Here is a 26619-nt window from a genome sequence, read left to right on the forward strand (position 1 = left end):
CCAGTTCTGTATTTGGATCACACTTACATGGCACGTAACATCCTTGAGCGTCTGTTGGCTTATATTTGTCCCAGTGCTATACAGGGATTGGTTGGCTGGGGGAATTTATTCAGCACTCTGTGTATTAGTTAGCTGGGTAAGGGAGGTAGCTCCTTCAGGTTGCCTGAGGAAGGGCTCCATTATCTTACATAGCTTTTGACTTTCACAGGATTTTGGAAAGAGGATGGGGGAGGTTAGGTAGGAGTCACTAAACTCAACCACGTTTGCAAAAGTAATTTCAAATCCTCAAGTCCTGGTGGGGAGGGACGGAGGAAGGTTGTGCACTGTATTTTTTTAAGCATTGGACATTCACTTATTGTTGCTTATTTGTATAGCAATAGCACCTAGGAGCCCACTCATGGACCAGGATCCCATTTTGCTGGGCCTTGCCAAACACAGACCAAACAGACAGCCTCAAAGCCAAAGAGCTTCCATTATTTCTTGCATGCCCCATACACAGCTTGCACAGCCCACACATACATTCATGCTTCCCCTTCTGTCGTTTGCAGAAATTTGCTCCATGTGAAATGTAACAAACCACAGAGATTACAGATAAACCTTCTTTCCTTTAGATAGCGCCTGCTACATATTCACTCTATTTTTTCTTAACAAGAAGCAGTGTGGCTTATTAACACAAAGCTATATTTTCAATAAGGTGAGTACTACAATGATGTACAATTACAGTCTAATAACTTAACACTCAGGAGCACTGTAAAACAACTGGAAAGGACTTGATTATTACAGCTTGCAAATGGACCAGGAAAGCCATTTACCATCATTACAAAGTTAGTTCATTTTGGTGGATTTAACACATGCAGGAAGAAAAATGCATGCTACAGAGTGAGATTTCATTTTACAGCTGTATTATCCAAGTGCTTAAAAGCCTGAATCGGTCCCATGGGTTTTGAAGGATTTTTCGCATAGCATTAGAAAGAAAGAAAAAAAAAAAATCTTGCAACTGTAGAGTTAATAGGACCCTGCTGAAGTCTAACTTCAAAAATTCATGGCCTATAAAGCCATTAAGGACCAGATTTTTGTTTCTGCACCATTCCTGTTAATAACAGCATCTAACATCTGTAAAATATTGATTGTTTGAATTTTACATAAAACTTGAAAAAACAATTGTTACATGTTTGAATAGAGGGAGAGAAATCAGCAGCCACTGCTATTAGTAATGGTAATATCTTAAGTTGTAAGATATTCCTAACGTGTACCATCTCTACATTTAAATTAGTCAGATCACAGCAGAGAGAAGACACATGATAACTAAAACAAACATACAAAAACCAACAAAGCTGTTATCATTTAGGCTAAAAATGGCTGTTATGCTTTGTTGATGTTTATTATCTTGGCACATTTCTCATGGGTTTTATAGTTTAATTAACTTGGCACACTTCAGATGGACTTTTTAAACAGTTACTTCCTAAACAGTCAAAAACAAAGACTCTGTGTGAACTTCCCTCCTTTCCCTACATAATACAAGAAAGTAAATTGTTTCATCTGCTGGTTGGTTTCCCTCCACCTGCCACCTGATGAATACTTGTGAGACCTACTTTTCCACTTTCTGTGTTCCATCTTCAGCTAAGTAAGAGAGTTTACCAATGATTTGCCACTGGGTTGTACATCAGTATCATTTCCTTTCAGTGCTCTGCAGTGAGACGTGTTCATTGCCTGATTGCAGGTGTGATGCACACACTGTGCTCTGAGTTTTATTTTGTGAGGAGGGAGGGAGGCAACAATGTCAAAACAGAGTCAAGGTTCTCCAAACTAAATGCTTCTCTCATAGCAGATGCTGTAGGATATGGTCTACTGCTTGTGGGAAGCTCTCACAGGTTAGGTAAGGAGCTGGATTAATTTTGTCTTCATCTGCTGCTCGATATTTACCTGAAATAAAAGAACAAAAAGGTGCTTTTTAAAAGCTGCTTTAGCTGCCCTGCCAGCCTGAAGTCTTCCCTGTAGCTAGGAGAGATTTTATCTGATGCTCCTATCACTTGTACTTCACGAACAACAAGGCACCATAAAAGGGATACCCACTTGGCATTCTCCTTGACCTAATGCATCACAGATGGTCTTCACAGCGTTAGGCTGAGATTCATTTAACACTCAATTGAGATTCCTCTCCGGGGCAGTTTGACCAAAACCCAGACCCAGTTTTGCATTTGTTCAGATTTGTGCTGGAGTTGTTGTTCCAACACGGCTCTATTGCAGTAAACAAATGTATCACAAGATGTCAAAATCCATGCAGTACTTACCAGTCTTTACTAAAATACCTAGCATGCCAGCATTCTGGGCTCCACCGACATCATCCCTGCAATCCTGGCAGACAGAAGAGGAAACAAGGTTAATCTAGAGTTACAGAAACAATTTGTTTATGGGCATTCTGTGGTGCTCACCACCATGCGACGACCCAGTCTAATCAAAACAATAATGGGCCATATCCTGAAATTAGCACTTACGTAACTTCAGTGAGAATTTTCCCCATGTGGGAGATTTGCTTGAGACAGAACGGCAAGATTTAAGCTAAAACTAATATGGTTTAAATACTCTAAACATTAAGGACCAGCTTTTAAAAAGTATTTATGCACCTAAAGATGCAGAGCGTTGCCTAGTGGGGTTTCTGAAACATAAAGATCAGTGGGAGTTAGGCACTTTTGGAAGTCCCACTAGATGCCTGTGTGCCTTTCTGCATCTTCAGGTGCACTCAAAACGTAGGAAATGCCAGAATTCAGGCTGCCGGAGTATTTGACTTTGCAACGTTAATACTGTTCTTCTAATGTACTTAACTTTTTAAAAAAAGAAACTGAAAAAATCCAAATTCCATCATGTAGCATCATATTGACACCCACATGGGTCATCAGCAGAGTTGGAACCTTTAGATTCACCGCACAGACCTCTGCCACTTGATCTAACAGAGAACAGGTTGTCATCCTCTATGTGGACCAGCAGTAGAGGTGGGATGAGACATACTTTGCCAGTGGGTGTCACAGACATTTGCTGACAGAAGAACGTTGACATGGAAATCTTGGGTTCTGTTCAGGCTCTGGAAGGGAGTGTGCTTTAGTGGGCACAGATTCTTCTGCCAGTTTCTCCCAGCCTTGACCCCTGCTGCTCTGTCCATTCCAGTCTGTCTTTGGCTCAGTCCTGCCACTTCCCCATGCCTGCTTCTTTCTCCCACTCTGCACTCAGGCTTCTTGTCCCAATTCCATTCCTAGTCTCTTTACCCAGCCAGTCCCAGTTTCTTCCCACACCTGCATCTCATCTGACTCCTTGTCCCAATCCACTTTATGATCTGGCTTTAGTCCCCTCTGTATTTAATCATATGGCTTCCTCCTCCATGCAGCCTTGGCGCCAGCAACAAATCATTGAAAACAAAAGAGAGACAGGCTCACTACTCTCAGTTCTGCTGCCTTAGCCCACCCAGGCCCAGAGGAGCTGGGAACAGCCATTACAGGGAAAGTCTGGCTTTTCCGCTGGAGGAAACATGCTCAGTCATGCGGGGGGGTGGCACATAAAAAATCTGGTCAGTGCTAGCAGCTGTGAAAGGCTTGAGCCTTCTCAGAGCGGACAGAATCTTAATGATAACTGTCCCCTAAATTTGGGCAGATTTTTACAGGGACAGCAAAAGGCACATACTCGACTCAGAGGCCACCCATCTGCCAAATTTCAAGTTCCTGCTCCAAAGGATGGGGGTGCTAGCACAGTTCAAAGAAAAGGTCGCCAGAATTTTTTAACTTGGGGGAAAGCCATGTATTTTCCCTATGTCATTCTCAGAAACAGCTGAACCGTTTTAGCTGAAGTTTTCCCCCAAAAAATCAGCATGAGGCAACACCCAGCATGGAAAATTCTAGCCCAATCTTGGCAAAGTTATAAGCAATTGAAAACAGAGTCTTTTAATGGGAAATGTTGGACAACCTTAACAGATTGTGCTACCAGCCCTGCCCATAACATAATGCAAGATGAAAGCCATTTTGAAACATTAATCAATCACTCTGAATTAACGTCTATTACAACGTAAAGGTCTGATCCTGAAGAAGGAACCATTATTCACAGACCCTTATTCCTGCCGAGAGACCTGCTGAACTCAACGGTATCCTGGGCTGGAGGTAGAGTTCCCGTGGGCAGTTATTTGCAGAATCAGGCCCCAGTTTTCTCCTGACAATATGCAATGTTTGGTTACTACAGCTCTCTAACAAACTTAAGGTAATTACTTTTTTAAACATGGAATGTTTCAACCTTACCTTTAGTAGAGTATTCAGGAGCCAAACATTCAAGAGTGATGGTCTTTAAAGGAACTCAACTCCAATCTGGCCCAAGTGTATATTTTGTAAGAACAAGCTTTGGGATTTTAAAAATTTGTTGTTGTAATTACCTGGTCTTGGTAACAGAGCTGAGGAAACTTGTTCCCTCATAATAAGCGAGTAAGTTGGCAGTGTCCCTTTAAAAGAGCTACTATTTTCCTTGCTTTGGGTAAATATTTTAATTTTTTTTTTAAATTAGTTATCTGAGATAGGTGCAGGATCATGGAAATGCTTATTTGGAGCTGGCAATCTGTGGCATAGCTGTACAGAGGAAGAATGGTCCTATAGTTAAGGCACTGAGCTGGAACTCAGGAGGGGTGATTTCTATTCCTGGCTACAGACTCTGTGTGACCTTGGGCAAGCTCAGTGAGGTTATGGGATTGATTAAATGGGTTTTGGATTAGGCCTTACGTGTTTCTGTGTCTCAGTTCTCTCATCTCTAAAATGGGGTTGACAATGGGGGGATCTGATAACAGTCTTCAACTATGTTAAGTGTTGTTATAAAGAGGATGGTGATCAGTTGTTCTCCATGTCCACTGAAGGTAGGACAAGAAATAACGGGCAGCAAGGGAGATTTAGGTTAGATATTAGGAAAAACTTAAAGGGTAGTTAAGCTCTGGACTAGGCTTAAGGGACTTTGTGGAATCCCCATCAGTGGAGATTTTTAAGAACATGTTGTACAAAAAACTGTCAGGGATGGTCTGGGTTTACTCGGTCCTGCCTCAGCGCAGGGGGATGAACTTGATGACTTTTTGAGGTCCTTTCCAGCCCTACATTTCTATGATTCTAACATTTTCTTATCTCACAAGGGTGCTGGAAGGATATGCTCCTCAAAGTGCTCACATACCACGGAGATGGGGGCCACCTAGGTAGGTAGATGATAATGCACTTACTCAGCCGTTACACTTACGTCGCCAATCATAACGGTCTCCTCCGGCTTGCAGCCAGTCCCCGATAAGGCTTCTAGAAAGAAGGTTGTCTCTGGTTTCCCCACCACTGTTGCTTTGGTATCTGTAGCATATTCCAGTCCAGTTACGAAAGGTCCAGGGCCCAGAGCTAAGCCATCTTTCCTCTTATAATATCTAGCTTTGTGTATAGCTATAAGAGGGGCACCATCCAGGATCAACCTAGAGAGCCAAGGGAAGAGGGGAAAAAAAACATGTTTTGCCTTGGATTCACTGATATGTGCTACTGTGGGCCTGATCCTGCTTCCAGTGATGTAAATGCCAAAAAGCTTTAATGGAAACAGGATCGAGCCCCAAACTGTAGTGGGGTTTAGAATTAGACTACTGTTTTACTGAGCGAGTTACATAAATAAAGTTACTTCCCTTCTCCTTCCAGTCATCAGAACCAGCTAATAAAAAAACCTAATGAAGCCACTGTCTTAGAAGGACTGCAAGAGCCAGAGAAGATTTTTTCAAAAGATAGGTATATATTTCTATTCACTCAGTGATGGAATTAAGTCCTTTATCTAACAGAACCTCAAAGTCACTTTCCCTTGTCTATGGCTGAAGTAAGAACTCATTTGATTTATCCTTGTAAATATTTTATTAGATATTAACTGTAGATAGTGCTTGTGATTTTGATGGCTGTACACATTTAATTTCCTGCTAATCTTCCAAGGCCTTCGCTGGGTGGATTAATATTTCAGTGCTTCCAAAATTACACTGCATAGGAATTCTGCAATACAGATTACTCAGCAGAGCAAATCTTGGTACTGCCTGTACATCTTCCACCTACACACAATCTCTGCACAATTCAACTCCCACATTCCAATTCCAGCATGCCCAAGTTTCAATGGGGGCCAGGACGAACTCCAGGCACAAAACATCCAAAATGGATGTAAGAAAAAAAAGCATGTTAAAATATAAAGACATGCACTAGTTACAATGAAAGATCAGCATGTCCACAGGCCTACACATCACACACAGACATACACACACTACTGAATACTGAAGTAGCTGTTTGATTCTTGGCACCGTTTCTGCTATCAGAAGTTACATTTTAGGAACAAAGTTGTATACAGTCTCCTTGTTATAGGAAGAGAAAAATTCAGAATGGAGGATTAGTCAAAATGTCTGATCAACACATGCTTAACACCACCGACTAGAATAATGGGAGACTAATGAGTGGAAATCCTTCCACCGTTTCTGCTATCAGAAGTTACATTTTAGGAACAAAGTTGTATACAGTCTCCTTGTTATAGGAAGAAAAAATTCAGAATGGAGGATTAGTCAAAATGTCTGATCAACACATGCTTAATACCACCGACTAGAATAATGGGAGACTAATAAGCGGAAATCCTTCCATTGAAGCTCTCAGCTGTCCACAGCTGCTGGGGGCTTCAGAAAGTGGATGTAGACATGTTTTGGGAGAACAGGAGCTATTTCTTCCCCCCGCAAATTTAGGCTGTTCTCACATTTCCTTAGCTCCATTTTTATTATTCCGATTCTCCAGCAACACATGCTGTAGGATCAGTATAAAATCTAGAACTCTACCTGGGGTTTCTGCAAGCAAGAATGAAAGGAGCTTTTCATTATTCCTGCCAGAACAACCCTCAGAAGCCTAGAAGAAAGCTGCCACTAGCACAGCATTGTCTGGAAAGATCCAGAGAAACACGAATGGAACAGTATTTTGACTACTACTGCTTACTACAGCAATTGTCATAATCTCACGGTTACCTTGTGCTCCAGCACATGCTTTTTGTGTCCACCTGTTGTCTCATACGTGTAAGCTCCCTGGAGCAGGGACCATCTGTCCTTTTTTGGTGTGTGTACAATACCTACCCCCCATGGGCAGCTCTAGGAATCAGTGCAACACAAAATAATAATAAATTAAACATGAATATTTGTGATTTGGGGAGTCAGCGGTTAAGAAGGTTTCTTTAAACTAATATTGGGTGTGACTGTCCTAGAAGTTAAGGGAGCTCCGCCCCCTCACAATCAGATTCTTTGTTTACATTTTGCCATCACCTATATCATAGTTCTTCTCTACAATGGACACAGCAGCTCCATAAACATTGAAAGCATAATCAGTAGCACTGGAAAACCTGCTTAATTGCTTAGCTGAAGGAAGGGTCATGGTACTACCAAGCACTGCTCAGGTGTTACAATCCTCTCACAAGTCTTAGTTTCACTGCAATAAAAGCCCTACAGATTGTATCTATAAAAGCTGAGGTAATGATCATTGAGTGCTTCCTGTTTGATTGGACAGAAAACTTTTCACATACCACAGCCAATTCCAAGTCTTTATCACAAGGGGTAGAAATGTAACCAGTACAGTGGAAAACAATCAATGGAGACCCTTTGACGGTTTCCTTGGACTGGGAAAGGAGGACTTTTTGTCTTTTTAGTCCCATTAATCTTGCATAGAAGCCTTCCAGAAAAATCCAGAGTGCAGAGCAACCTCCTATTGACCCTTCACATTCTTTCAACACTAATCTCTGTCTGACACTCTGCTGTAACTCTACCCAAAGAACTGGATCTGTCTAAATCAGGGTGAATAAATAGCAATGAATTTTTAAATTTAAAATTGGATTTTTTTTATTTAAATGCAATTTAAAATGAAATACAGGCTTATTTAAAATAAAGGTTTAAAATTAAATTTAAAATTGTTGACCTGTTAAGTCCTAAACTTATTATAATCAATTAAAATCATTTAAATTAAATACAAAATATAATACAAGCAGTACATGTTTGCTGCCAAGTTTTAAAGTAAGTTCTACTAGTTTGGGTCACTGGCTAGGCACCAAGAACCAGTCTGTTGAAGTGCTAAACCAACTTTTGCCAGCAGTTCCAATATTTTCCTCATTTCAGTTTATTCAACAAGTTCGGTTCAGTGACAAGATCATTCAAAGTGTGAGGAAAAAACCCAACTATGGGGCATTGAAAAAGCAGGAAAACTTGTTTCCTTTTCCAGTCTATGAATAAAAATTAGGTTTGAAAGGAGGAGATCTACTAATTTTAAATCTGGAAGGACATGGTGACCAGAAACTATTCAATTCACTAACTACAGATCATTCTTCCTTGGTTTAATAAATCAGTTTGTTTTAAATGCAAAACATATTTTGATAAGAAAAAAATGTTTATCAAAAAGGTTAGGTATCCAGCACATTGGAAGTGGCTTTATTTAATAAAATGTAAATGCTGTTTTTGTGCATTTTAAATTGAATTTGAACTTCCACACAGAGCTTGACACAAGTCACAAGTAAAAATAAGTAATAATCTAGTAAATAAGAAATGCACCATTCACCATTTGCTAACATAATAAAAATGTAAAAATTAAGAATCTGAACAAACGTACATTAAGCTGTGCAACTGCTTAAAAATGTGTATCCTCCTGATTAGCAACCAAACAAAAAAAACCCAAATTCAGTGTAAAGGTTTTAACGATTACCTATCAGTGAAAAACAAACCTTTCTTTAGGAAAATAACTAAAAAGTACAAATGAAAAACACAATTCAAATCGATGCTTTAAATCAAGGTTTTCTGCTTGCTGATTTAAATCATGATTAAATGGGCAATTTAAATCGCTTTGATTCAAATCAGTCCATCCTGGTCTAGGTTAGGCAGATGCCTCCTGGAGCAAGTCTCTCTTCATATGCGTTTGCAAAGCACCACAGGCACCTGCGGTATTATAAGAACGATAATATTTCACTCCATTTCATTAGTACAAGTAAAAAAAACTTACACTGAATCAATTTAATCCAAAACAGATTCAACAAGAACAAAGCACTCATCACTGGTCTGCTCATTATGGGTAAAAATCGTGTGTTACTTTCTTAGATATGCATCACTGAAATCTGACGTGAAGCTTGTTTGGGGCAGAAACTCAATTGAAGATCCACAGTTTTAACTCATGTTTAAACTGCGTAAATTCACATCTACCTATTTATTTTGGAGTTCTAGCCACTGGCACATGGGTAGACACAGTCATTATTAGGGAGCACATGGAGAATGAGACACCTTTAACAATATGTGCTATTAGCTTTACCAAGGTTTTCAGATGTATTCACCTGACCATGTCTTTCAGACGTGGATCTGCAAACCTCTGCTATAGCCAGATCTGCACACAGTGGGAGCAGACAATTGGGATACGGAAGAATTTAATATTGCAGAAGCACAAAGATACTTACATTCAATAGTTAGGTGGAAGAATCTACCCCTATAGCCGAGGTTCTCAAACTGGGGGCACGCCCCGGTATGTATTCTGGGGTGGGATGTGAGAAACTTTAGGGAAAAAATATCTTACTGCGCACATTTTACCCACAGTAACGAATAACTGGCAAACAACTGATTCCTCCAGACATATCAGGTCATCAGATAGCACTTTTTGGCCTGAGGGCCACATCGGGTGTCTGAAATTGTATGGAAGGCCGATTAGGGAAGGCTGTGCCGCCCCAAACAGCCAGGCATACCCTGGCCCCCGCCCCCTATCTGATCCCCCCTGCTTCTCGCCCCCCAACAGGCCCCCAGGACCCCTGCCCCATCCACCCCCCCTCATCCCCTGACCGCCCCTGGATCCCAGCCCCCGACTGCCCCCGCCGCTCCATCCAACCCCTCCTCTCATTCCTGACTGCCCCTCCGGGACCCCTGCCTCATCTGCCCCTCCCTGTCTCCTGACCGCCCCTGGATCCCTGCCCCCAGATCCCTGCCCCCGCCGCTCCATCCAACCCCCCCTCTCCTTCCTGACTGGCCCCCTGGGACCCCTGCCCCCATTCAACCCCCCTGTTCCCCACCCTCTGACCAACCCGCCCCCTATCCACACCCCCACCCTGTGACCACCACCACGAACTCCTCTGCCCTCTATCCAACCCCCACTACTCCCTGCCCCCTTACCGCACTGCCTGGAGCCCCGGTGGCTGGCAGAGCTACATCCACGCCACCCAGAGCACCAGGACAGGCAGCTGCAATGCCTGGCTGGAACCAGCCACGCCACCACACAGCACAGAGCACCGGGTCAGGCTGCGGCTCCCAGCCCCACCACCCAGAGCATCACGCTGACGGCGCAGTGAGCTGAGGCTGTGGGGGAGGGGGAACAGTAGGGAAGGGGCCGGGGTCTAGCCTCCCAGGCCAGGAGCAGGAGGGTCCCACAGGCCGTAATTTGCCCACCTCTGTTCTAGATGGTAGTTCAGAACGACATGTATTTTTTAAAAAAAAAAAAAAGAAGTATTTACAAGTTCAGTCTCTTCAGATGGAGCTTTTGGTGTATAGGGAATGCAGTATCTAGCCCCACCAACCTTGTATCCCACCTCCTGGGTTATGTGGTCCTCAGTATGTTGTTATAAGCACTGTGAATCCCAAACTCTCTCATTAAGAGAAGGCACTCAGATACTGTGCTGATGGGTGCCAATACAAGAGAGAGAATGAAACCATTATTTACACACTTTCTTTAGAAACAAACAAAACCCGCAACAGCTGAATGAAGTTTGCTCAAAGTTTTCCTCAGTACTGAGCCAGTCATTCAGGGCACATCCCCATCCTCTCGGAGCACAGGATTTACGATGTATTTTACTCTTCAGTGCTCCTCTGTGTTCCTCACAGCAGGGCAGGACAGGAGCCCAGAGTGACTGAGGGGTAGGAAGAGCAAAAGACTCATGTTCAGTCTCTTACAGCTCAAGCAGTTTTCTAATAATACCAACAATAAGTCCAAGTTAAATGGATCCTAAGCCTCCAAACTAGTAGAAGAGCAGTATGTGGCTGAATGCATTGCACAAGGGTAGGTAAAATGGCACCGCACAAGCCACTGAGAAACGGACACAAATGCAGTCACTTGTTTTAACCATGTTATCATTTCAGCAACCTAGAGACAAGAGAGACCAAATACTGTTTCTCAGTGGAGCACAGGAACAACCAGACTGGATCAGACACAAGGACTCAGCTTTTCCAGTATTCTGTCTTCACCTGTGGCTAGCAGCAGATGTTTCAGAGGAAGATGCAAGAAATCCCACATTAGGCAGATGCAAGAGGGCTGGAGGGGGGAAATCTGCCACCAACATTAGGTCTCCCAATCCCTAACAATTAGAGGTTGTTTTAAATCCTGAATCTCAAGATTCCAAAATGTATTAATTCTGGATATTCCTGTAACAAATGGCCAAACCCTTTTGGAATCTTGCTCACTTCTTGTCCGCTACAACATCCTGCGGCAATAGTTCTACAATTTAATTCCAGGTTGTGAAACCCATTTAATTCCATGTTAAACCACCTTAAGATAAATATGCAGTTAAGCCTCCAGATCCAGCAAGCCCATTACACCTATGGCACTGGAAAAAGACACTTTGAGCCTTACCGAAGTAACTGAGTGTTCTTGCTGTTACCTCTTATTCCCCCTCCTGCCTATTACTTCTCACACTGGTTGTGTCTAGCTGTAAATTAGACTGTAACCTCTTCAGGGCAGGGCCTGTCTTTTATATGTTTGTACAGAGCCAAGCACCAGTTAGATCCTGATTGGGGTATTGGGTGCTACTATAATACAAATAATGCATAATACTTTAAACCTCTGGTTATCTGAAGACAGGAGTGGAAGACAAGGTTGGATCACTCCATAACTGCCCTGTTCTGTACACCCCCCCTGACGCTCTCGTATAGGCCACTGTTGGAGACAGGATACTGGGCAAGATGGACCATGGTCTGAGCCAGTAAGGTAACTCTTATCTTCTCACGACTTACCGAAATGCTTTATTCATCATCTGATAGTTAAAGTGTTCAGGAGCTAGTCCTACCACCACAGCATTGGGATCATTTGTAGGTATCCCTGGAAAATTAAAACCAAAACACAACCCCTCAGATTTACTTACTCTAAAAAACATTTGTAAACAACAATTTTTGTCTTATGACCAGTGAGCGAATTAGTTTATACCTAACAAAAAAAATTCAGCCTTCCATGTGGTTAAATGCCTCCCTGGACCTCCTATACAAAGTCAGAATAGAAGGGCTTTGTGCAGGGCAGCTAAGAAGAGCTGGCAGGTGAAATGGAATCATTGCCTACAACCCCTATAGCTTGTGGAGAGGCTGCCTGGACACTCCACTTCTACAGCCCAGGGCTGCATTAGCAGACAAGATCCACAGAGGCTCCCTAAATAGGGGAATCAGAAACTTCTGGATCCATATGGTAACTGTGTCTCCAGTGCAACCACAACCTCCTTCCCTCCAGGGTGCTCCAGAGAGACTTACCACAGCATGACTGCAGGGCGTATGCAGTCCTAGCACACAGCTACTTCTCGTCTTATCCCTTCACCCAGCAGCACAACAGCAGTTCCACTGTGCCAGGACTTCTAGAAGCTGAGGGGGGGACTGGCCATCTGGCCCATACTTAATCTACATACGGCAGAAGCCATTAAATAAAGAGTCAACATTGGCCAGTTACCACTGACAGTTCCCATTCTAAGAATAAAGGGAAAACTACAGCATCTCAGGAAGCAGTCCTTTGTAGAACCTGTAGGGACACATGCGGACATCTTAATGGTGACCACTATGAATAAAAGGTAAAAAGGCTGCACTGTTCCCAGTGCCCTGTAGAAGAAGAGGCATGAAAAAATGAATGGCTTCTCTCTTCCGGCAAAAATGCACAAACTAGGAAATCTGAACAGGAAATTATAACCCTCTGAAACATGGAGCAGTTCTAACTTCCATGATCCTTGCAGATTACAATCCACAAGGACCACTGTAAGGAGGAAAGTGGGCAATCAGATCAATAGCAACTTATGGAAGATCCCAGAGGCAGATAAGATTGGATTCATTAGTTGATACACTCGGGGTTAACACTTTCCTGTTGAACATGGAGGCAAGCATTAATTTTTGGTTTTCACAAGAAGTGTTATCGTCTTCGGTTTAAACACACTGACGCCCTTTCATTTTAAAAGTAGACTGTGAGTACAGTTAGCCGTTGGACAACAGAAGTCAGCATTTCCTGACACAGACACTTTTAGTTCAGTCCTCAGATCCATAAGTACATGCACATAAAATGGATTAATGTATGTCTTTCAGCGCTGACAACAGATAAAGGAGTTGATGTGTCAGGAATCTGCTGTTCTCCATAAGGCATGTAACTCCAGATAAGCAATTGTGATGATAGATCCACCCAACCACACATATTGAAAGATTTAACTAGTGTAGGGACAGAGCATACAAATTCTTCATTTTTATCGCCATCATCTGAAATAGAAATCTCTGAATACTTAATTTACACGGTTAGTTACCAGGGGCTTTGCACGTTAATTAGACTGTGATAGTAAATTTCAGTGAGTGTTTTGCTGTCCTCTGGTTATTGGAACTTCTGCTTGGGGTGAGATTTCTTTTTGGCAGGCATGGTTGCTGTTGTTGTAAATGTCATTCTGGTTATGATGGAAAAGCTCTATCCAAAGAGGAAGGCTTTGCAGCAGGACCTGCAGGCCATCACACCTGCAAGCCATCACACTTTCGTTTAGTCTCTTCTGCAAGTTCGTTACACAGCCAGGTGCCCTTGAGAATACCTTATCTCCAGTTCTCACATGCTTTGTCCTGCATTGTTCTAGAGCACAACTTTTTTGGCAGTTCTCAGATGATGATGTCATCTCTAATGTAGCTAGGACGTGGCCCACTAATACCTTTGCACAACAGGATCAAGTCACAGAACCAGCAGTGGAAGTAGAGTTGGAGCCAGTGTAGGGACAGGAGCACAAGGGTGAGGCAGGCAGCAGCATCATGCACATGCTGGCGTTTTTGCACTGCTACCCTTGCTGGAATAACTAGCACTTCTGTGCCTCAACAGGTCTGGAGTGAAACAGATTATGGTCCTGTGTCTCATACTGCACATCTTTCAGCAAACCCAGAGAGCCAAATACAAAATGTAGCATTCAGAGACACCATGTAGATTTAGGATACTCTCTGAAATCATCTGGGTCCATTAACTAAAGAATGGATTACACTCATCCATCTGTGACCAATCTTATGTGGGGAAAATTATCCAAGAACAATCCAACAGCAGTTACTAACAGGAATTTAAAACATTCTCCATTTTACTTAATTGTTTCGGGAATGCTACTGAGAGTATACATAAGTGACTCTGCATATGGAAAAGACCCCAAGATAACCAGTGCAGTCCACGTTAAGTCTAATCAATGCACAGAAATGGCACTGATTTGACTAAACCGATTTAGAAACAAACGGCAGATACTGGCCTAGATAAGGATTGTAGAGAGCATGGATACAGAAGCTGTCCCCAGCAACAGGGATCTGATTTAAAAAAAAAAAAGAAAGAATAGATTATAGTTTCACTGCCCATAGCTCACTGAGACTTTTCTGAAGAATACTGAATAGAATGTTGGATGAAATTTAGATAGAAAATTCCCAGCTCCTAGCATGAAAGGATAAGACCCTACTGAAATCATAAACCTGTTAGGACTTAAATTTTTGGCATGTGTGTTGGAGGGGGGCGGGAGAGGAAACAATACCAAATGATCCACAACTTTGTCACCCTTTGAGTTAAAATTAAGGGATATTAACATTCTGATTGTTTGCAAATCTGGTAAATTTAGAATCTGAATATTTTCATTTTTCTCAATATAAAGACTTAATGGTAACCCAATAAATGTTTATTAATTCATGATAAATGACAGTAAAATGCCTTAGGTTTTTACATTTGATAATCACAAAGCTGATACATGATAATATCAAATCCATTGCAGTAGCTTTCTGGTTGAGTCTACATTGAAAATTTTCAACAGTTCTTCCCACCACTGGTCTAGAAATGCATGCTGGACGTTTTTTGAAACAGATTTACATTTTTTTATTAAAGCTAATGTTAAAAAAAATATGTAATACACAGGTTGAGAGAAGTGTCTGTACATCTGGGTACAGTGCTTAGATTATCCACAAACCCAGAGTTTGTTTTTAAAAAGGCATCTGATACATAGAGTACATAATCAGCTTTAACCCAAATGTAGATGAATACATTTAAGAATACAGTTTAAATATTAGCATCCGTATATTCTACTCTGTTGTCTAACCTTGCTCAAAGCAGGGCCAGATACAGTGGTAAAAAAATGCACTGCACAGTGTCAGACCAAGAACGGGGAGAGTTGCTATCAGTATTCTCAGAATAGACAAGGTCTCTATAAAATCTTACAAGGAAACTTCAGTTTCCCTACACTTTGGTACACACATTCGATAAAACATGTTGGCATTTACAGCTAGAGTACACCCCAATGATCCAAATTTCAGATCCAATTAGTTTAACTGTCCTCCAAACCTGAAATGCATAGAGGAATGGCATTTTATCAGCTTATCCAAAGGTTTTGGCTGTCCCATCCCCCCCAAGACACAGAGATAATCAGAGTTTATCTGTAGATGAACAAAAGACTCTGACTTCAGGAGGTTTCTGAAAATTAACTTTCTTTAAAGTAAAGAAACACACACCTACTGATGACTGTACAGCAGACCAGGTCTCAAGCATTCATCATTGTTGTAGCTTATGAATTGTAATGATTTTGCTAACCTACACGAACAGGCCATTAAGCATGCAGAATATAGCACCGTTCATGGCGCTGAGGTTTAATTAAAATCAGCAAAAATCACATTACAACACTGTAGCTGGGTACCTATAGTAATTCATAAAACTAGTCAGTTTATTCCCCAAAGGTGGGGTCCTCTGAACACTTCTTGGAGCACTAACAATCCTGCATCCTTATCACAGGTGCTGACTCCGTGAGTGTTCCAGGGCTGCAGCATCCACGGAAAAATAATAGTGGGTGCTCAGCATCCACAAGCCACCCGCCAATCAGCTCCTCTCTCCGCCCCTCTCCAGTGCCTCCCATCTGCTGCTAATCAGCTCTTCGGTGGCAGGCGGGAGGCACTGCGGGGGAGGGGGAGTAGCGGGGGTGAGAAGAGGTGGAGCGAGGGTGGGACACGCTTGGGGGAGGGAGCGGGAACAGGTGGGGAATGGGCAGAGCCTGGGCTGGAAGAGGCGGAACGAGGGTGGGGCCTTGGGGAAAGGGGTGGAGCACCCCCGGGGGAAACTGAAAGTCGGTACCTGTGATCCTTATTTTCATTTTAATCTCTACACTACTTACAGGCCCTGTATGGTCAAACCTGTCCTTTTGGCAGAAGATAGCGGGATGCAATAGGGGCCAAAGGTCCAATCTTGGTCCTGAACAAGAAGCAAATCAATAGGATACAATAATCTATAGATGAGTTTAAGTAGGCGGAATGCACTTACCCAAATAGACAGGTGGTCAAATTAACACTGGAGATAATTACTCCTCTGATACGTGCTAGGGTCTCTTTAATGACTGAGAATCTCAGCTTCACATTTTAAATGACAGGGATGGGATCTCACCTATTTACATGGGACAGATGATTGTAGAAGTTCCATCAGCTAATACTATTTCAATAAGGCTCACCAATGCTGCTCCCAAGTTCAGCTGATCATCACCTTACCTCTGAAATCTTGCAAAGCATTGTCGTCCACCAGGAGCAGGGGCCGGACCTGCTTTTGCTCCAGGAGGTTTCTGGCCGCAGTCAGAGATGTGAAGATCTCATCTTCTGCAATGTCAAATTCCAGTGTCTTCAGCCTCTCCAGAAGGTCTCTCTTGCTCTCTTTGGTTGTGTTGGTCACAAATCTAATGGCAACTGGAGCATTGCGTAATCTAATCCAGGGAAAGCAAATCTGAGTTGACTAGAGAATTTTGCTACATACAACATACATTTTTAATGCGACTTTCACTCATTTTCTTTCTATTTTAAAGGGACACTCGGTATATAAGCAACTTCTGAAAAGACAATCCCCTTCCCTTGCTGCACATTAGATAACAGATGCCAAAAAGAACTGTAAACAGCTGATGAACTCCTGACCATTTAGCTTGTATATTTTTTGTTTTTCAATCAGTTGGGTCAATAATCAGATTTAAGGCCCATTGTCCAACAAAAGCAGTCAGGGTCCTCAGTAGGAAGAGAACCTCTTCCACTGGAGCTAAAGGAGTAATGTGCCAGTAGCAACAGTATTCTCTATGTGGAGCAGCCACTAAAATGGAACATTACACATGGCCAGCGTATTGCATCTGTGACGCTGGCAGACAAGTGGGGCCGGAGGGGGGGAGGGGGAGGTGCACGCGAGGGACAGCGTGGGGCACATGGGGCTGCTGGGGGATCATAGACTGGGATTCAGAAGAGCTAGTGTTGCGGGGGGGGGAAGACTAGGACAGAAACTGAATGGGAGTGGGGGTGCAGGGACACATGGGGACGAGGGGAGGGGTGCAGAGACACATAGGGCTAGGGGAGCAGGGGTGGCTAAGAGAGGGGGCAGGGCCACATGGGGTCAGAAGGAGGGTGAGGGAGCTGAGTGGGGGTGCACATAGGGGTCTAGGGATACATGGGGACAGGGGGAGGGGGAAGGAAGGTGGCTGAGTGAGGGGGTGCAAGAACACATAGGGTTGCAGGGACACATGGGGAACAGGGACAGATGTGCCTGACTGAATGAGAGAGGTTAGGAGTCAGCCAGGGTCTGCATGAGAGGGGGGCTCCCCGACTGTCTAACATTCTCCCTTCCAAAAAACATGCGCCATACTTCTCTCACCCACACTCAACAACCCTCCAGGTTCACACCCAGTCTTCTTCCCAGCAATTCCTTCCCTCTCATAGAATCATAGAATATCAGGGTTGGAAGGGACCTCAGGAGGTCATCTAGTCCAAAATCATCTAGTCCAACCCCCTGCTCAAAAGCAGGACCCATACCCAATTAAATCATAAAACTCCCTCAGCTCCTCCGTTATGCCTGACTCCCCCAAGCCTTTGCATGTCTTTTGAGGGATGCAGGAAATACATTTCTGTATTGTAGTTTAAATGAATTATTACTCAAAATTCTATATGAATATGCCTAGTAAGGAATCTATTTATCAAAAAATCATTTCCTGAATCTTCTTTTTTGATCTGTATTGTTGCAGACATACTTGCTGACAGGTATTTTGACATAAATTATCAAAATAACTGAAATTGGCATAATTATAGTGCGTTATTTTGACAAATAAAATATGCAGAATTTTAAAATATTGTGCAGAATTTTTAATTTTTTGGCGCAGAATTCCCCCAGGAGTAGTGTGTGCATGTTTACCTGCTTTAATGTTGTAAATAACTCATTTCTTTTTCTTAGTTAATACATCTTCAGTTAGTTTATTATAGGATTGGCTACAAGCATTGCCTTTGGTTTGAGATCTGAGGTACAACTGACCTGGGATAAGTGACTACTCCTTTGGGACTGGAAGTGACCTAAATATTTTTGGTGTAAGGGACCATCTAACACAAAGGCAGGCTTGCCTAGGTGGCAATGTAGCTCAGAATGGCAACAGGGACTGTCTGTGACTCCATGGTTAGGTGTTATAGTGCTACAGGAGTTCACACTTGATACTTGGTTGGTGAAATCTAAGCACAGATCTCACAACAAAATTTGAGGTTTGTGTCCTGCTTTTTAACAGTCTGCCCTGAGGTTGGCACTCACAGTTGTGAGACACTCCAGAAAGCTTTACAGCATCTGCGTTGCGAACAATACAAGGAAACATTAAAAACCCAAATAAGAGAAATATTTTCAGTTCACATTTTATTTAACTTAATAAAAAAAATGTTTCTATGAGCCAACGTTACCAAGAGTAGAGGGGAGCAGAATCCAGTAGATTGGGTCAGGGGATGAAGAAGAGGGAAGTGCCAGCTCCACAATTTGTGCCCCTTCCCACTCCAAACTTACAGAATCTAAAGTTGCAGCTCTGGACTGGGGAGTCTGTGCATTGGGGGGTGGAGGGGGCAACATGTGCACGAGGAAGGAACCTTGGCATAGTTCTCACACTACCCCACCCATCCTGGCGCAAGTTACTGCTGCGTTAGCATTTGCTTCTGTGGTCCCCATCCCCACCTCAAAAAAAGAGTCAAATACCCCTGAAGGGGTGATCTGCTGGCCAGAGAGCCTGTAGCCACTTCAATGGGGAGTCACCTCTTCCCTGCCCCCCTGCTACCTATAAAAATGGAGGAGAAAATTCAATGATTTCAGACTCAGTCTTGCAGCTATAAAAGAATAACTTGTATAAGGTTGCATCTGATCACGCTGTATTTAGGTTCTTCAAAACCCTTTTATTTAAACTTAAAGTCTTTATTTTGGATCAGCTACATGACAGCATTCCTAACTAAAAACATTTACCACCTTGTGGCTAAATTACTATATTGAACTCAACATGTCTAGCAAATTTCATGGCAGCTGGAGCATTGTGCATCGCCATACATGCTAGGTGAAGCTGTGTTATCTGTTTGGCAGTTTTATGTTAGCTTCTGCTGCCTTTTTTCCCAACTGAAAAACACCAATCACCACAGAGTTAGGGCTGTGCATGCTCCTGATGATCACATAATTCCAAGAGACAGCTTTAATGGGATTTCCTTTATTTTACTTTTAATTACTCCCGCACCATCCCTTTATGCATTTGTTGCTACAGAAACAAACACTGGCATCAATATAGCACAGCGAAAACAAGAACAAAGTTTGTCAATGCTGGAGATCTGCTGGTGCCTGCTGCTGATCCATTTCACCTGCCCTGCTCTCTCAAAGGATGTGCCGACATTTTATTCAGTGATAGGCTGCTAGAGAGGTCACCGTTTTGTCCAACAGTTACTGCTGAAGCTGAAACTGAGTTTTTGCTATGTCACCTGCAGTGCTAAGATGTAATCCTGGCAAGCAGAATCTACTCACTTGTTCACAGAATGAGCCACGTTCCAATTGCTACAGCTTCTTTTGGGAAGAGCAATTACCTGGGGATATTTCTTTAAATCTCCAAGTAAAAAATCTGGCTGTTCTTTGCAGTGAAAATGACTGGCCTTCTTTACAGGGCTGCTATGCCAGGTACAGGCAGGGCATGCACTAGAATATGATTTATAGGTGCAATACATCTTCTTCCCCTCCCACCTCCCCCTTTCTCACACTGACCCAGGCCAGTACAGTACCTGGCTGAGCAAATCCCAGTAGAAACCAGGTGGAGATGGTACAGAAAGTAGGAGAGAAGCAGTGGCTGTGTGGTAAAATAGCTCCCCATCTCCTTATCCCACACGAGCCCCTTCAACACTCTCCCTCTCAGGGATTGAAGATCTGGAGGTGTACACTGAACTTGGGAGGAGCCTAGATGATCTCTATGGCACCCCCCACCCCCTTCCAATCTATAGGGATTTCCCCATGGAAGATAATACTGACCCCCTTGATATCATTTTCCACAGGTTTTCCCTGAGCACAGATGCAGCATGGAGCAGTGGCCAACCAGGACCCATGTTGCCACAGGATTTCCAGGGGATTAGTGGTTCTCACTCCTTTTTCATTCTACAGGTTTAGGAGGCAACTGTCTCCACCAGTGTTAGTAGAAAGAAACTCAGGCGTTTCCTGATCCCTCTGTGAGTTTTCCCTCCAACTAGTGGTTTAGCACTACAAGTGTCTAATTCGGAAACCACAGTTACATATATAGGCCCTGACCCTGCAAAGACCCATGCTTAACATTACACTTTAAAAGTAATCCTACTGAAAACAATGGGACTATTCACAAAGTTATGCATAAAGTTAAGCATATGTGTAAGTCCTTGCAGAATCAGGGCCTTATGTCTTCCCCCTACTCAGGTCACTACTTCTGCATCATTTAAGGTGTCATCTCTTAATCAATTTGATCCTATAAAATATGGGGAGAAACCACCAAAGTTAAGAAAAGGATCTGTTTTCCAGGAGGAAGCATTCTCTAGCAGTTAGCAGATGGCAACAAGACCCCTGGGTTCCTTTCCTACCTCCAGGTCATTGATGTAGGAATAGAGAGCATACATCTGAATAGAAGACCTGAAGAAGAGCTCTGTGTTGCTCACAAGCTTGTCTCTTTCACCAACAGAAGTTGGTTCAATAAAAGATATTACTTCACCCATCTTGTCTCTTTAATATCCTAGGACCAACATGGCTATAAGAACAGTGCAATTTTACAGACAGGTATTTATATCTCACTCATCTGAGTATTTGGGGATAATGACACAACCTACTAGGAGTGCTGGGAGGATTAATTAACATTCCGACATTCTCAGAAAAGCGGGGCTATATTATCAAACATTTCCATAGCATGGTAAATTAATGTGCTCTAAAATTGGGCCTTTTGCTTCGCAGAACAAGTTTTAAAAAAAAAAACATTGTTAATAAAATGAAGCAAAAACTAAGCAGAAAGGCCAAATTAAATGTAGGCTCCCCAAAGAATACCCTATGAGCCACAATCTTCCCCCAGTTACTCTAAATTTATATCACTGTAACTCCAGTGGCTTCAGTGAAGTTACTATGGAGTCAGTCCAATGTAACTGAGAGTGGAATAGGGTGACGTGTATATTTGCTTATGTACATCAGGAGAATGAGGCACAAGCTCCAGGAAAGCCATTCAGCTAATGAGGTATCTGTATAAAAACAGCACTTACATGCATTTTTGTCTTTCAGAGGAACATGGGAGGGATAACTTGCCTTTTAAGAGCTTCCTGTGAACCCGGCACAGCTGAGTCCTCAATGTGAAGTGTGCCACTGAGATCCACCAAGACTGCTTTCAGCACGCGCCGAGCTGCCATCCTTCATTCCCCAGGGAAAAAAAATAAATGAAACAAAAAACTGGTTAGGAGACAATGGACGATAAAAATGAGGAACTCTGTTAAGCATCTCATTTGTGCCAAGCCTGGTATTCCTCAGAACATTACTCATAGTATTAAATGGGCCCCTTTAGATAGAGAAATGAACAGCAGTGTTTAAAAAAAATACATAATTGATGGGGTGGTATTTTCTTAAAGACGCTATATATGGAAATCAGGTGCTTCTTTTTTTTAAGGGCTTTTATATGAGCCTTTAAAAATTTTCTAAGCAACTAAGACCATAGGGAAGGAGATATTTAGGTATGATATTGCTGGATGGAGGCCTCATCTTGCAAATCTTTGCTCATTTAAGTACTCCCACTGACTTTAGTGCATTACTCACATGAAAATACACAGTATTCAGCAATTATGTAACACTTTCAACTCTATAGCTCAAACTGTTTTACAAAAAGGGGTATTATTCCCATTTTGCAGATGGGGAAACACAGGCACAAACAGGCTAAGGGATTTGCCTAAGGTCAGACAGTGTATCAGTGACTGAGCCAACAATAGAATCCAGGTTGCCTAATTCCTAGTCCCAAACCCTGTCTAGCATGCCAAGCCACAAAGCAAGTGAAGCCTGACAGGACTGGGTCCCAAGATAGTTGGCAAAAAACAGGCTTGCAGCGTGCCAATCTGGAAGTCAATGAGAGCTGAGGGTACTCAGCACCCAGCAGGATCAGGACCCTCATTTTGTGAGGCAACAGTCAAAATCTTAGATCAGAACACTTCTGCGCCATACAAACAAGTGCAGAACGCTCGGCCTAAAATAGAAAGCAGCATTCCAGGGGTACATAGAAGGGTGGAGGAACAAGGATTCTGTTTTTCAGGCCTGTCGGCAAATCACATGTGGCAGAAGAAGAATCATCTGCAGAAACTAGTACTAGTCATTAAAACATCCCTAGTTCTGATACCCTTTTGAACTGTGTCTGCTGCTCCTTGAACACCTTTGCTCAGCCAGTTGTCCCCAATTGCCTAATGGCACAGTCTGCTGTCTCTAGATTTTAATCAGTATTTTCTGTTGATCTGTTTTGATCACAGTACATAAGAAATTTGGCAGAGTATTGAACCAGGTGACGAGTACCTGCCTTAGTAGATTTTAAATCTTTTATCAGAACATTGTTATCAATTCATATGAAGGACCATTTATGTTTAACTGAAATCAAATCAGTCATGAACCTGATATCTAAGGTACTAGGGGAATTCTACAACTCATACTGGTAGATGGTATCAAGGAAGTTTAAGCATATCTTAAAAATTAGTCTGATACTATGAAGGCCAAGGCTGAACTTCTATGATAAAAAGTTGATAAATGACTATATTGGCAGAGCTAGTGAGGGATATTTGGCAATTTCATTATAAAGAGGGCATCTGGTGGTAATTCAACACCTTCTCCAAGGGTCAAATCTTCTGGCCCAAATTAAGGCCATCAATGTACCTGAATGCAATGGAAACAGCATAGCTTCACACTATCTAAATGCCACAGAGCTGTTTTCCATGAGGCCTTTCAACCCTAGCACAGGAGCTTTTAAGGCAGTGGTTCTCTGACTTTTGTACTAGTGACCCCTTTCACGCAGCAAGCCTCTGAGTGTGACCCCCCCATAAATTAAGAACACTTTTTAATATATTTAACACCATTATAAATGCTGGATGCAAAGCAGAGTTTGGGGTGAAGGCTGACAGCTCGTGACCCCCCATGTAATAAAGTCATGACCTCCTGAGGGGTCCCAACCCCCAGTTTGAGAACGCCTGTTTTAAGGGATGAGGGGGGACAGAAAAGCAGATCCGCCAGTCCTGCTTACATGAATTCACCAGCCAAACCTCATGCCAGCATAGCAAGCATGTAGTGTTCATATGAACAGCCGCAGCAGCTGAGACAGTGACTATGCTGCAGCTCCAAGGCCCGATGGGTGGGAGGGAATACCTTACGCCCTGCCCTCATCGCTATAACTACTGACTCCTCTGTATGCAGCCCATTTACTCAGGCTGTTCTCAGAGAGCAAGCTTTCCCCATAATTAACAAACTTGGTCATATACAGAACTCCTTTCAATGTAGCTGAAAAGTGGAGCGATTTTAAGAATAAAATTCAAAATCCAGTCAATCCTGTGGTACTTTGAAATACAGGCATCAATGCTCACTTACTTATACAGCAAGTGGCTTAATGTAATAGACTGGAGAACGGTAGAGAGAGACATCCTTCCCTCTCCCTTTTCAGCATCCACCCTGTGAACCTTATTCATGTTCTGCCTCTCTAAAGACAATCTTATTTCAGAGAGTAGGGGATGAAACATGCAACCAATCACTGCAGCATACTGTCAATGAGGAACTCAATATATTGTACAGTGTCAGCTACAGTTCTAGGGTGATTCATAACTATCATTTTGGGCTGACCACTCTCCATTATTTGCTACCTAACATCCCACATTGTGTATCAATATACTGTAAGCTGGGCTCTCCTGCCCACATTTTGTAATAACCATACAAGGGAGTGTACATTGTGATACACATGTATGGTATAGTGCCATAAATAAAGCAGATGATTAAAACAATATATCATTAGTTTGAATACATACCCCTTATTTGAAAAGATGTCCCTTACTTGATCCCTATTGTTCTGCATCATGTCAATACATGAGCTACTTTATCCCATATATTTCAGCAATGATTATGCAAAGTACAATACCCTCTGATACCAGTGTATATTATACTAGCTATGATCTTGTACTGCAATTAAAACACCATATGGCGCAATAAACTCTAAGCTGCATTTATTTCACCCACCGCATCTCCTTTCTCTCCTGGAATTGCAGGGGGTCACCACTGATCACATAGGTCAACTTATGTGGACAATGGTTACATTACAGAAGATAAAACCCAGGAAGGGGAAGTGAGCTGTGAATCCTCATGCTCCAGGGCACGAGCCACCCACTCTCCACCTGGGGTGAGGAAGGAAGTGCTGCTATGGGCAGGTTAGTCCATAACTGCCCACTACGGGACCTGTCACAGGCTGGACAGGCTATGGGTCTGTGCCCAAGAGGCAGCTCTCATGGCGTGTGTTACCAAGGGGCCCCCAACAGGGCTCACCCATGCATTGTGGGAAATCAAGCCCTCCAGGAAGCTCTATATGGGAGGAGACAAGGTCACCCCTAGGAAGCCTGGGCGGGGCCTGTGGTTACACCCCGCCCCCGAGAGGGTGGGCGCTGACAAACCCCACCCCCCTCAGTGCCCCGCTCTCAGGCCTGACACCCCTGATACTAGGAAAGGCAGGAGGGCAATGGAGACTCAGCCTCTCCCATATGCACCAAGTGAAATGTGGCAGAGCGAGGACTGGGGACTCCCCTCCTCGCCATGGAAATGGTACCGTCCTCTCACCGCAGAGGGTCCATTCTCCCGCGAGGGGTGGCACACAGAGAGTGTGAGGTGCGACTGGGGCTCCCTCTTCCTCACCCTTTCTCATGCAGTTGGTCCCGCCTTCTCCGTAGAGACAGCGGGATTTGGACCTGTCCATTCTCGGGAGTGGGGGAGGGCAGGTTTCTCAGGGTATCCCCATTTTAGCCCCCTTCCCACACAACTGCCCAACTCACCTGACTCCAGCCGAGCACCCGCCCAGGAGCGGGAGGGGAGAACGAACCGTGGTGTACCCGGGACCTACCTGTCCCTGCGTTATGGGGTCCTCGCGGGCTCTGAGCGGCTGCCCGTCCCAAACGCCTGTGTTTTTTCAAAGACCAAAGCTATGTGAGATATTTTCGCAGCTTGCAGTTTTATGGCTCCGTGAGTGATATTTCTGCATTAAAAAAATGCAGCCTCCCCCGATGGAATTTGGTATTACAGACAGGCACTTTGAGAGACAGCCTCACGTCCCAGAATACGGAAGTGCCGCCTGGCCAAGTGCAGCCTGGTTGCCAGGCTGGCGTGCTGCACTGCTCATGCCAGGCTCAGGTGGGGGGCAACCTGTGGAGGGTGTGGGTCCCTGCATGGTCTGCATCACCAGAGGCGGTGCAATCCACAGACGGGACAGCAGGCCAGGCTGCATTGCTAAGGGCAATCTGCAAATATGAGAGGTCACAGCTGATCATGCTGTACCCTTTAGAGCACTCTCCTATAGCATGGTGAAGAGACAACAGGCCCCACCTTGGAGGGCTACTGTGCCAGCCCAGGAGCATTCTCATATGATGGTGAAGCCCATATGAGCAGCAGGTTCCATCAGGCCTGGCTGTCTGTTGATTGTTGTGCTTTCACATGTTCAGTGGGTCTGCCCAGGAAATAGCAGTCTCCATTTTCATGGGCACTTTAATCATAGAAATGTAGGGCTGGAAGGGACCTCAAGAGGTCATTGAGTCTGGTCCCCCACACTGAGACAGGGTAAGTATACCTACACCATGCCTGATGCATGTTTGTCTAATCTGTTCTTAAAAACCTTCAGTAACAAGGCTTCCACAGTTTCCCTATATAACCTGTTCCAGTGCTTAACTGTCTGTATAGTTAGATTTTCCTAATATCTAACCTAATTCTTCCTTGCTGCAAACTAAACTGATTACTTCTTGTCCTACCCTCAGTGGACATGGAGAACAATTAAGCACTGTCCCCATTATAACAATCTGTTCCATATTACATATGGTTATTTTTCAGGGCTAGCTGAAGTCCTCTA

General features: G+C 43.4%; 1 protein-coding gene across 2 annotated transcripts; it reads right to left on the reverse strand.

The window, feature by feature from the left end:
• Positions 1 to 453: 453 nt before the first annotated feature.
• HDHD2 (haloacid dehalogenase like hydrolase domain containing 2) lies at positions 454 to 25653 on the reverse strand. 2 transcript variants are annotated; one of them, XM_084628965.1, is made up of 7 exons: positions 25556 to 25653; positions 21813 to 21914; positions 16751 to 16959; positions 12005 to 12089; positions 5248 to 5464; positions 2292 to 2355; positions 454 to 1923 (listed from the first exon to the last, which is right to left on the reverse strand). In XM_084628965.1, exons 2-7 carry the CDS (start codon positions 21911 to 21913, stop codon positions 1820 to 1822), a joined length of 780 nt encoding a protein of 259 aa, XP_084485091.1. In that variant the 5' UTR covers position 21914; positions 25556 to 25653; the 3' UTR covers positions 454 to 1819. The 2 variants fall into 2 exon arrangements, with proteins under 2 accessions (XP_084485091.1, XP_084485092.1); XM_084628966.1 differs by having other exon boundaries at positions 25624 to 25652.
• Positions 25654 to 26619: the final 966 nt, after the last annotated feature.

Source organism: Lepidochelys olivacea (assembly GCF_965140295.1).
Source record: "Lepidochelys olivacea isolate rLepOli2 genome assembly, chromosome: 5".
In the NCBI taxonomy this organism is placed as follows: domain Eukaryota; kingdom Metazoa; phylum Chordata; order Testudines; family Cheloniidae; genus Lepidochelys; species Lepidochelys olivacea.

Coding starts and splice junctions, on each gene's coding strand:
- HDHD2 (XM_084628965.1), bottom strand. CDS start 21,913: ATGGCAGCTCGGCGCGTGCTGAAAGCAGTCTTGGTGGATCTCAGTGGC. Junction 16,960..21,812: donor TCACAGGAAGCTCTTAAAAG/GCAAGTTATCCC, acceptor TCCCTGGATTAG/ATTACGCAATGCTCCAGTTG. Junction 2,356..5,247: donor AGACCGTTATGATTGGCGAC/GTAAGTGTAACG, acceptor TCTGTCTGCCAG/GATTGCAGGGATGATGTCGG.